Source organism: Cherax quadricarinatus, chromosome 16 (assembly GCF_038502225.1).
Source record: "Cherax quadricarinatus isolate ZL_2023a chromosome 16, ASM3850222v1, whole genome shotgun sequence".
NCBI lineage: Eukaryota > Metazoa > Arthropoda > Malacostraca > Decapoda > Parastacidae > Cherax > Cherax quadricarinatus.
Genome location: NC_091307.1, coordinates 24,592,090 through 24,604,439, shown reverse-complemented (window position 1 = coordinate 24,604,439; position 12,350 = coordinate 24,592,090). Strand labels below are relative to the sequence as shown.

The 12,350-nt window shown below is 39.2% G+C and overlaps 1 protein-coding gene across 4 annotated transcripts in view; it reads left to right on the top strand.

Annotated features, from left to right (window-relative positions):
• Nucleotides 1-8,743: 8,743 nt before the first annotated feature.
• Nucleotides 8,744-12,350, top strand: part of LOC128688879 (E3 ubiquitin-protein ligase Mdm2) — a 103,571-nt gene continuing 99,964 nt past the window's right edge. For 2 of the 4 annotated variants that reach the window (XM_053776903.2, XM_053776902.2), the window contains exon 1: nucleotides 8,744-8,926. Coding sequence is in view for 1 of the 4 variants with exons in the window: in XM_053776901.2 (XP_053632876.1) it covers nucleotides 9,018-9,045 (28 nt within the window). In the remaining 3 variants the exon portion in view is untranslated. The other 2 variants (XM_053776901.2, XM_070085482.1) reach the window with 2 other exon arrangements.

Here is a 12,350-nt window from a genome sequence, read left to right as displayed (position 1 = left end):
CTTGGAGTTAGTGTTCACAGCATCGTGGTGGAGGAGAGTCTGGAGCAAAGGCAAGAAGACTGGCGCTTTTTATAGGCGTCAGTGAATGGGACGGGCAGCAGACGAGGGCAGTCACTGGTAGGCGAAACGTCTACTACAATAAAGATATCCAGATGTTGCACATGTGTCTTAACTTTCATATTGTCGGTATTTTATACCTTTCTTGCACAACTTGTCAGACACTGCAACATCATGGAATCTTGGTTCAGAGGACATCTACAAGACCTTCTTCACGGCTGCTGCAACTAACCCATCTCTTTGGGAAGGACCTACTTCCACTGGGGAATCCCGCCTACCAGTGACTGCCCTCGTCTGCTGCCCGTCCCATTCACTGACGCCTATAAAAAGCGCCAGTCTTCTTGCCTTTGCTCCAGACTCTCCTCCACCACGATGCTGTGAACACTAACTCCAAGGCCGAGGGACTGATTACCTCATCTTTTGTATATAGTTCTACTGTCTTCCTTTTATGTCCTAGAATCTGTATTGATAAAGCCACTGGATGGCGAAACGTCTACTACAATAAAGATATCCAGATGTTGCATATGTGTCTTAACTTTCATATTGTCGGTATTTTATACCTTTCTTGCACAACTTGTCAGACACTGCAACATCATGGAATCTTGGTTCAGAGGACATCTACAAGACCTTCTTCACGGCTGCTGCAACTAACCCATCTCTTTGGGAAGGACCTACTTCCACTGGGGAATCCCGCCTACCAGTGACTGCCCTCGTCTGCTGCCCGTCCCATTCACTGACGCCTATAAAAAGCGCCAGTCTTCTTGCCTTTGCTCCAGACTCTCCTCCACCACGATGCTGTGAACACTAACTCCAAGGCCGAGGGACTGATTACCTCATCTTTTGTATATAGTTCTACTGTCTTCCTTTTATGTCCTAGAATCTGTATTGATAAAGCCACTGGATGGCGAAACGTCTACTACAATAAAGATATCCAGATGTTGCATATGTGTCTTAACTTTCATATTGTCGGTATTTTATACCTTTCTTGCACAACTTGTCAGACACTGCAACATCATGGAATCTTGGTTCAGAGGACATCTACAAGACCTTCTTCACGGCTGCTGCAACTAACCCATCTCTTTGGGAAGGACCTACTTCCACTGGGGAATCCCGCCTACCAGTGACTGCCCTCGTCTGCTGCCCGTCCCATTCACTGACGCCTATAAAAAGCGCCAGTCTTCTTGCCTTTGCTCCAGACTCTCCTCCACCACGATGCTGTGAACACTAACTCCAAGGCCGAGGGACTGATTACCTCATCTTTTGTATATAGTTCTACTGTCTTCCTTTTATGTCCTAGAATCTGTATTGATAAAGCCACTGGATGGCGAAACGTCTACTACAATAAAGATATCCAGATGTTGCACATGTGTCTTAACTTTCATATTGTCGGTATTTTATACCTTTCTTGCACAACTTGTCAGACACTGCAACATCATGGAATCTTGGTTCAGAGGACATCTACAAGACCTTCTTCACGGCTGCTGCAACTAACCCATCTCTTTGGGAAGGACCTACTTCCACTGGGGAATCCCGCCTACCAGTGACTGCCCTCGTCTGCTGCCCGTCCCATTCACTGACGCCTATAAAAAGCGCCAGTCTTCTTGCCTTTGCTCCAGACTCTCCTCCACCACGATGCTGTGAACACTAACTCCAAGGCCGAGGGACTGATTACCTCATCTTTTGTATATAGTTCTACTGTCTTCCTTTTATGTCCTAGAATCTGTATTGATAAAGCCACTGGATGGCGAAACGTCTACTACAATAAAGATATCCAGATGTTGCACATGTGTCTTAACTTTCATCCACTAGTGTACCTGGAGTTTACCTGGAGAGAGTTCCGGGGGTCAACGCCCCCGCGGCCCGGTCTGTGACCAGGCCTCCTGGTGGATCAGAGCCTGATCAACCAGGCTGTTGCTGCTGGTTGCACGCAAACCAACGTACGAGCCACAGCCCGGCTGATCAGGAACTGACTTTAGGTGCTTGTCCAGTGCCAGCTTGAAGACTGCCAGGGGTCTGTTGGTAATCCCCCTTATGTGTGCTGGGAGGCAGTTGAACAGTCTCGGGCCCCTGACACTTATTGTATGGTCTCTTAACGTGCTAGTGACACCCCTGCTTTTCATTGGGGGGATGGTGCATCGTCTGCCAAGTCTTTTGCTTTCGTAGTGAGTGATTTTCGTGTGCAAGTTCGGTACTAGTCCCTCTAGGATTTTCCAGGTGTATATAATCATGTATCTCTCCCTCCTGCGTTCCAGGGAATACAGGTTTAGGAACCTCAAGCGCTCCCAGTAATTGAGGTGTTTTATCTCCGTTATGCGCGCCGTGAAAGTTCTCTGTACATTTTCTAGGTCGGCAATTTCACCTGCCTTGAAAGGTGCTGTTAGTGTGCAGCAATATTCCAGCCTAGATAGAACAAGTGACCTGAAGAGTGTCATCATGGGCTTGGCCTCCCTAGTTTTGAAGGTTCTCATTATCCATCCTGTCATTTTTCTAGCAGATGCGATTGAGACAATGTTATGGTCCTTGAAGGTGAGATCCTCCGACATGATCACTCCCAGGTCTTAGACGTTGGTGTTTCGCTCTATTTTGTGGCCAGAATTTGTTTTGTACTCTGATGAAGATTTAATTTCCTCATGTTTACCATATCTGAGTAATTGAAATTTCTCATCGTTGAACTTCATATTGTTTTCTGCAGCCCACTGAAAGATTTGGTTGATGTCCGCCTGGAGCCTTGCAGTGTCTGCAATGGAAGACACTGTCATGCAGATTCGGGTGTCATCTGCAAAGGAAGACACTGTGCTGTGGCTGACATCCTTGTCTATGTCGGATATGAGGATGAGGAACAAGATGGGAGCGAGTACTGTGCCTTGTGGAACAGAGCTTTTCACCGTAGCTGCCTCGGACTTTACTCTGTTGACGACTACTCTCTGTGTTCTGTTAGTGAGGAAATTATAGATCCATCGACCGACTTTTCCTGTTATTCCTTTAGCACGCATTTTGTGCGCTATTACGCCATGGTCACACTTGTCGAAGGCTTTTGCAAAGTCTGTATATATTACATCTGCATTCTTTTTGTCTTCTAGTGCACTTAGGACCTTGTCGTAGTGATCCAATAGTTGAGACAGACAGGAGCGACCTGTTCTAAACCCATGTTGCCCTGGGTTGTGTAACTGATGGGTTTCTAGATGGGTGGTGATCTTGCTTCTTAGGACCCTTTCAAAGATTTTTATGATATGGGATGTTAGTGCTATCGGTCTGTAGTTCTTTGCTGTTGCTTTACTGCCCCCTTTGTGGAGTGGGGCTATGTCTGTTGTTTTTAGTAACTGTGGGACGACCCCCGTGTCCATGCTCCCTCTCCATAGGATGGAAAAGGTTCGTGATAGGGGCTTCTTGCAGTTCTTGATGAACACAGAGTTCCATGAGTCTGGCCCCGGGGCAGAGTGCATGGGCATGTCATTTATCGCCTGTTCGAAGTCATTTGGCGTCAGGATAACATCGGATAGGCTTGTGTTAATCAAATTTTGTGGCTCTCTCATAAAAAATTAATTTTGATCTTCGACTCTCAGTCTGGTTAGCGGCTTGCTAAAAGCTGAGTCATATTGGGACTTGAGTAGCTCACTCATTTCCTTGCTGTCATCTGTGTAGGACCCATCTTGTTTAAGTAGGGGCCCAATACTGGACGTTGTTCTCGATTTTGATTTGGCATAGGAGAAGAAATACTTTGGGTTTCTTTCGATTTCATTTATGGCTTTTAGTTCTTCCCGCGATTCCTGACTCCTAAAGGATTCTTTTAGCTTAAGTTCGATGCTTGCTATTTCTCTGACCAGTGTCTCCCTACGCATTTCAGATATATTGACCTCTTTTAGCCGCTCTGTTATTCTTTTCCGTCGCCTGTAAAGGGAGCGCCTGTCTCTTTCTATTTTACATCATGTAAGTAGGTCTTCGTCCAAAGGTTGGACAAGTATTGAAGAATTCCTTGTATCAAGTTCCCATGATGTTGCAGTGTCTGAGAACTGCAACACACACACACACACACACACACACACACACACACACACACACATATATATATATATATATATATATATATATATATATATATATATATATATATATATATATATATATATATATATATATATATATATATATATATATATATATATATATATATATATATATATATATATATATATATATATATATATATATATATATATATATATATATATATATATATATATATATATATATATATATATATATATATATATATATATATATATATATATATATATATATATATATATATATATATATATATATATATATAATTTCAACAAACCGGCCGTTTCCCACCAAGGCAGGGAGGTCCAAAAAGAAAAACGAAAGTTTATCGTTTTAAATTTAGTAATATATACAGGAAAAGGTGTTACTAGCCACTTGCTCCCGGCATTTTAGTCGTCTCTTACAACACGCATGGCTTATGGAGGAAGAATTCTGTTTCACTTCCCCATGGAGATAAGAGGAAATAAACAAAAACAAGAACTAGAAAGAAAATAGAAGAAAACCCAGAGGGGTTGTATATATATGCTTGAACATGTATGTGTAGTGTGACCTAAGTGTAAGTAGAAGTAGCAAGATGTACCTGAAATCTTACATGTTTATGAGACAGAAAAAAGACACCAGCAATCCTACCATCATGTAAAAATTACAGGATTTCGTTTTACACTCACTTGGCAGGACGGTAGTACCGCCCTGGGTGGTTGATGTCTACCAACCTACTACCTAGGGTATATATATATATATATATATATATATATATATATATATATATATATATATATATATATATATATATATATATATATATATATATATATACGTATAACACAAATATACAAACATTGTGTCTACGTCCACAGCAGGACTCGAACCTGTTAACTCTGTATCAGAGTCCACAGTATTTTACCACGAGGCTGATACAGTTAGCAGGTTCGAGTCCTGTGGACGTAGATATAATGTTTATATTTATATATATATATATATATATATATATATATATATATATATATATATATATATATATATATATATATATATATATATATATATATATATATATATATATATATATATATGTTCTTATGTTCTTATACACACACACACACACACACATAATATATATATATATATTATTGTGACCACGAACGAGTGGTATTGATCAATAACAACACTGCACTAGCCAAGGACTCGAACCTATGTAAATATATATATATATATATATATATATATATATATATATATATATATATATATATATATATATATATATAAATATATATATATATATATACACACACACATATATATATATATATATATATATATATATATATATATATATATATATATATATATATATATATATATATATATATATATATATATATATATATATATATATATATATATATATGAGTAAAAACGATAAGGCTCTTGGAGCAGGGAGAGAGGATGGGCCTAGTAGCGACTAGCGAAGAAGCGGGGCCAGGAGCTATGACTTGACCCCTGCAACCACATAAGTAGGCCTGTTGACCCATACTGGGCAGGTCACTAACAATATTTGCCCAACCCATTTTCAATGCTTCCCAAGCTTTGATAAAAATAGGCGAGTACACACATACACTCACACACCGTTACACTAACATTTCCGCCTCAACACCGCACTGTACAGAGCAACAGGAGTGCACGTGTTTTAATCGTGTAGAGGAGACCCAGACGTGTGAGGCCAGCAAGACTGACACATGTTAGGCCTCCACACATCCACACAAAGTATACTTCTCTCTCTCATACGCCATCACAGAAGAGCCTGATAATATGATGTACACATTAAGTCAATTACAATAAAACATGTCTTCACATGTATATTAGACATGATAAAGCCTAGTGTCAGCAACTTTGATAAATATGTGACTGATACAACTAGCACGGTGGACTCATCAGCCCTCCACTACTCATGCTTGTGCTACCTTACAGGTTTAGCGCTTCTTTGTACCAATGTTACTACCATACTTACGTTAATACCATTAGCATGTACTAATAGGCATCGTAGCTGAGCAATATAGTGTTCAGCTCAAAACCGAAAGGACCCGGGTTCATTCCCGAGCTTTGCGTGATTATTAGGAAAATCTAAAGCTGCCTTCCCTTTTGTTCCACTCATCCACAACTCTTATTACCAAAACATTGCTTTCCTGTATCTTTTCTAAATCTAAATTCGTCGAACTTAAACCCATTGCTACGAGTCCTATCATGGTTATATATTTTCAGCACGTTATTTATATCCCCTTTATTTGTTCCTGCTTCCATTTATACTCTTCAGTCATGTCCTCCCTAATTCGACGCCTCTTCAGAGAGTGCAGATTTAGTGCCTTTAGTCTATCCTCGTAGGAAAGATTTCTGATATATGGGATCAACTCGGTCATCCTTCTCTTTGTTTTCCAGCGCAAATATGTCCATTCATATATGCAGCATAATCTGATGCCATTTATAAGAACATAAGAAAGAAGGAATACTGCAGCAGGCCTACTGGTCCATGCGAGGCAGGTCCAAGTTTCCCACCGACTTATGCCACTGGCCCAACCTAGTCAAGTCCAGGTCACATCCACTTAAGGAAGGAGCACGGCATCAGACCTACTAGTCAATAAGAACAAGTTAGGTTACCTGGAGGGTGTTCCAGGGGTCAACGTCCCCGCGGCCAGGTCCATGACCAGGCTTTCTTAGATTATCCTGAATTACTAACCTTCATCTATTATCATGGTCTTTGTTTTTAACATATATCTGAATATATAACTGTATATTGTATTTGAACGTTATATTATATAATAAGTTATGGTATAAACCTTGGTAATAAATACCGACAAGTTGGTTTAGAAAGACACGTAAGCAAACACTATGATATTTATTAGAAAATATTTCGGTCCTGTGACCTTGATCACTTCTAACATACATAATAAGTTATATATGTGCCGGTGAAGAATTAGACACATGTGCAACATCTGGGTATCTTTATTGTAGATGTCTTGCCAACCAGACTTTATCAATACAAGTACATTATGTGAAGAATTATATGCAAAAGATGAGGCTGAAGGACTGATTATCTCATCTTTTGTATAAAATTCTTCACATTATGTCCTTGTATTGATAGAGCCAATGGCTGGCGAAACGTCTACAAATACAGATACCCAGATGTTGCATATGTGTGTTCATCTTGTAGGTATTGTATACCACTTATAATATCTTTATTTACTACAAGTACATGTACATGGTATACAGTCCTAGCTGACATCAATGACATACTACATACTACTATACAGAAAGTCCCTTGTTATGCAGAGCATTTCCGGCAAATTAGGTCAATTTTGTCCTAGGATGCGACCCACACCAGTCCACTAACACCCAGGTGCCCATTTTAAACTGATGGGTGAACAGGGACAGCAGGTTTCTTATGGAAAGACGTCCCTAATGTTTTCCAGCCGTGCCGGTTTCCAGCCGTGCCGATGTCTGGAAAAGCTTGGAGGTGCCTAGTTTGGGCTGGTAGGTTTTTACAGTGGTTCTCCAGTCTTATGTTCGTACAGTATAAGTTAGGTTATATGCTGACCAGTCAGTTGCGGGTAGGCTGGATTCCTCACATTCCAAAGAGACTATGACTCTTTGTATGAGAGATGAGTGTGGGGAGACAGAAATTTGTATAAGCAGTGAGACAGATCTATGAGAGATGAGTGTGGGAAGGAGGAGCTTTGTATTAGCATACATGTATCTATAGCAGTGAGACATCTGTGAGAGATGGATGTGGAGACAGAACTTTTTATTAACAGTGAGACAGATCAATGAAATATGAATGTAGGGAGACTGGACTTTGTATTAGCAGTGAGACAGGTCTATGAGAGGTGTGTAGATAGAGGGCGTAATGTTAACAATGAAACAGATGAATGGTTCATAGAACCGACACGTTGATAAATTAGACATTGAGATAAAGATACCCAAGAGTTGCACACATGTTTAATTTATCAACAATGAAACAGACGGGAGTGTGGGGATGCATGACCCTGGTGCTAGCACTCAGACAGGTCTCAGCTTGTGCTGACACCTCCTGGCCCATCCTCTGCTTTTGTAACAGCAAACGCAACATTGCCACATATCTGCAGCTGTATATGCTATTAAATTCAAGGCATTTTTTTTAAATTCATTTGCCTCCTGCCTCCACGACAGAGAATAACACTAACATAAGCAGTATACAATGAATGGACACAGGGGCCCTACATAGAGGCTACTCGTATAATTATTCCTTATCTTGACGGCAGATTTTAGAATATTTTCCCTTCTGAAATTAAAAATAACGTGCTTATATGTAAGCCATATGTATGTTCATCGGGTATATGCAGAAATAAATAATCAAAATCATTATAGAAAAATGCGTTGGTGAAAAAAATTGTATCCCTCCCTTTAGATGTCAGCGAGTACCAACATCACCCTCTTATTTACTCTGGTTAAATTCAGTTTATAAAGACTTTAATTCGTAGAAACGTAGTTAGAATATCCCTTTTAGTAGTAAGTATTTCTGAAAGTGGGTACAAGGAGATTAAGCAAGAGAAATAAGAATATATTGAGGAGAGTGTTGGCAGACGTGGTAGTACACGTTGGCAGACCTGGTAAAACACACGTTAGATCAGGAAGAAACTCAGCTTCACTACGTCACTAACTTTACTCACTGTACAACTTCCTCAGGACCTGTGTCTTTCATCATTACAAGTGTTTCAACATGTAATATTAGCAGCAGCAGCAGCAGTGGCAGCGGCTTCATAGCCAGGAGGTGAGTGTTCCCCGCACTTGTGAAGAGTAAGCTGCTCCAGCTCGCAGCCATCACTCAACATTATTCTTAAAATATTATATTTTCCGTCACTATGGGAATTTGTAGGCGAGTGTTAGGAGGTGAGATATTGTTTTGTGCTGCAGTTTTTGTAACGTTTTAAAGATATGTTAGTATACAGGCTTCATTTTTTGGTCATCAGGAAATGTGCTGTCGAAGGTATATATATATATATCTTAATTTTTTTTGAATTTTGAATTTCGTATTTTGAATTTTGAATGGTTATTAGTGAAATAAGAAATTATATTTTTCGATGAATAGAAACTCCTTATACCACGAGTATAAATAGTTTTTTAGTAGACATTATTATTATTATTATTATTATTATTATTATTATTATTATTATTATTATTATTATTATTATTATTATTATTATTATTATTATTATTATTATTATTATTATTATTATTATTATTATTATTATTATTATTATTATTATTATAAACAAGCGCTAAACCACAAGGGTCATACAGCGCATTTTAGTAGATTATTTTTTTTTTTGGGTCAGTAGTGGCAGGTGAGGACCAATCAAGTCTCAGTTTTGTGACCTGACCCGTCACAAGGTCAATAAATAGTTGAGCAGGGTTAAGGTAGGTTAGATTATGTTGGGTTAGGTGGAGTTGCCAAAGTTTCTTACCATAAGTAAGTTTATTTAGTCACAGGTGAACATAAGTACAATTATCATAGTGTAAATTACCAAGGATAATCCAAAAAAGTGACTTATTTCCATTGGGATCCTGCCAAGCATAGGCCAGTAGGCCTGCAGTGCTCCTTATGTTCTTACAGTATAACGTGACTCCAGATACAGTATAGTATCTGGAGTTTACCCCAGGAGAGTTTTTGGAGTCAGCGCCCCCATGGCATTTCTCTATGCTGTTCACATATTGTAGTTAACCTATAATTAAACACGGGTAGGCACAAGAGAAAGTCACTAATGTAGACAAATGCAAAGTTCTAAATGTTGGACAGGAAAATAACCATGCCACATATAAACTAAATAATGTAGATCTTAATATTACGGATTGCGAAAAAGATTTAGGAGTTCTGGTTAGCAGTAATCTGAAACCAAGACAACAGTGCATAAGTGTTCGCAATAAAGCTAATAGAATCTTTGGCTTCATATCAAGAAGCATAAATAATAGGAGTCCTCAGGTTGTTCTTCAACTCTATACATCCTTGGTTAGGCCTCATTTAGATTATGCTGCACAGTTTTGGTCACCGTATTACAGAATGGATATAAATGCTCTGGAAAATGTACAAAGGAGGATGACAAAGTTGATCCCATGTATCAGAAACCTTCCCTATGAGGATAGACTAAGGGCCCTGAAACTGCACTCTCTAGAAAGACGTAGAATTAGGGGGGATATGATTGAGGAGTATAAATGGAAGACAGGAATAAATAAAGGGGATGTAAATAACGTGCTGAAAATATCTAGCCTAGACAGGACTCGTAGCAATGGTTTTAAGTTGGAAAAATTCAGATTGAGGAAGGATATAGGAAAGCATTGGTTTGGTAATAGAGTTGTGGATGAGTGAAACAAACTCCTAAGTACAGTTATAGAGGCTAAAACGTTGTGTAGGTGGGTGTGAGTTGGACCTGATTAGACTGTGCTACTAGGTCAGTTGCTGTGCTCCTTCCTTAAGTGAATGTGACCTGACCTGACTAGGTTGGGGCATTGGCTTAAGCCGGTAGGAGACTTGGACCTGCCTCGTATGGGCCGGTAGGCCTGTTGCAGTGTTCCTTCTTTCTTATGTTCTTAAATCTCCCCTATGTGGATAGACTGAGGGCCCTTAATCTGCGCTTTAGAAAGATGTTGAATTAGGGAGGATATGATTGAGGTGTATAAATGGAAAAGAGGAATAAATAAAGGGGATGTAAATAACGTGCTAAAAATATCCAGCCAAGACAGGACTTGCAGCATTGGTTTCAAGTTGGAAAAAAATCATATTCAGGAAGGATATAGGAAAGCACTGGTTTGGTAATAGAGTTGTGGATGAGTGGAACAAACTTTCAAGTACCATCATAGAAGCTAAAATGTTGTGTAGTTTTAAAAATAAGTTAGATAAATAAATGAGTGGGCGTGGGTGGGTGTGAGTTGGACCTGACTAGCTTGTGCTAGTAGGTCTGATACCATGCTCCTTCCTTAAGTGGATGCAACTTGGAGCTGACTAGGTTGGGTGAGTGGCATAATCTGGTAGGCAACTTAGACCTACCTCACAGGGCCCAGTAGGCCTGCTGCAGTACTCATTATTTATTATGTTTTTGTGTGATATACAGTGTAAATCCCACTTAACTTTACATTTTAAATTATTTTATTACCAAAATCTGCCAAGAAGCATTATTTAATTATTACCATTTGAATTTGAGTGACTTTTTGATTTCATTGGCTTAATCTGGGTTAAATTCTATATCATTTACTATATAAAACTTGAAATTTTTTCAATTTGTGTTTTGAGAAGAGTAATGAATGTTTGCTTAATCATATAACTAGTGATGCCCAAGATGATGTTTTATAGAAGAATTTAAGTGATTATTAACTTCAGAGGACTGACATCTTAAGATAACCAAGCACTCTTAGTTGGACATGACATTAATATGCTTTAAATATTTATTTTTTCTTCAATTATGTTGGTTGTATAGATTAGTTTTACGGAGTACAAATATTAAGACTGCAAGAATAATGAAGAACTGCAATAGGCTTATTGGCCCATGATAGGCAGGTCCAACTCGCACCCACTCGTATAACCGTCCAGCCTGTTTTTAAATCTACTCAAAAGTTCTTGCTTTTAGGACACTACTTGGCACTTTGTTCAACTCTCTTGCCATTCTGTTGCCATACCAGTACTTATCTATATCCTATCTTAATACAGTGTAAATTTGTCTAACTCAAGTCCATTGTTGTGAATCCTATCTTGATTAGATATTTTCATATACGTATGATGAGTTTGGCGAGTCTTTCTACTCGTGGAGCCCAGCCTTGGGCCAGGCTTGTATGGTGCTTGCCTGGTCAACCAGGCTGCTGCTGCTGCTGCTGCTGCTGCTGCTGCTAGCAAAGGGCTGGCACAAACATGCATCACAGCCTTGTTGTTGTGACACTTGAGGATACTTGTCCATTTTCTTCTTGAGAACCTCTACACTTAATCCAGCAGTGTTTCTGATACCTTCTGATAAGATGTTGAATAGTCTGGTAGTCTGGGACCATGGATGTTGATACAATCTTATCGTGCCCTCTGTGCTTTTCACTGTTTTGCACTGCTCGGTCTCAGACTGGGCCACAGGGGCAGTGACCCCTGAAACCTCTAGGTATGTCACTCCAGTATGCTATGGCAGTGTGAAGATTTGGGACAAGGCTATCAAGTACTTTCC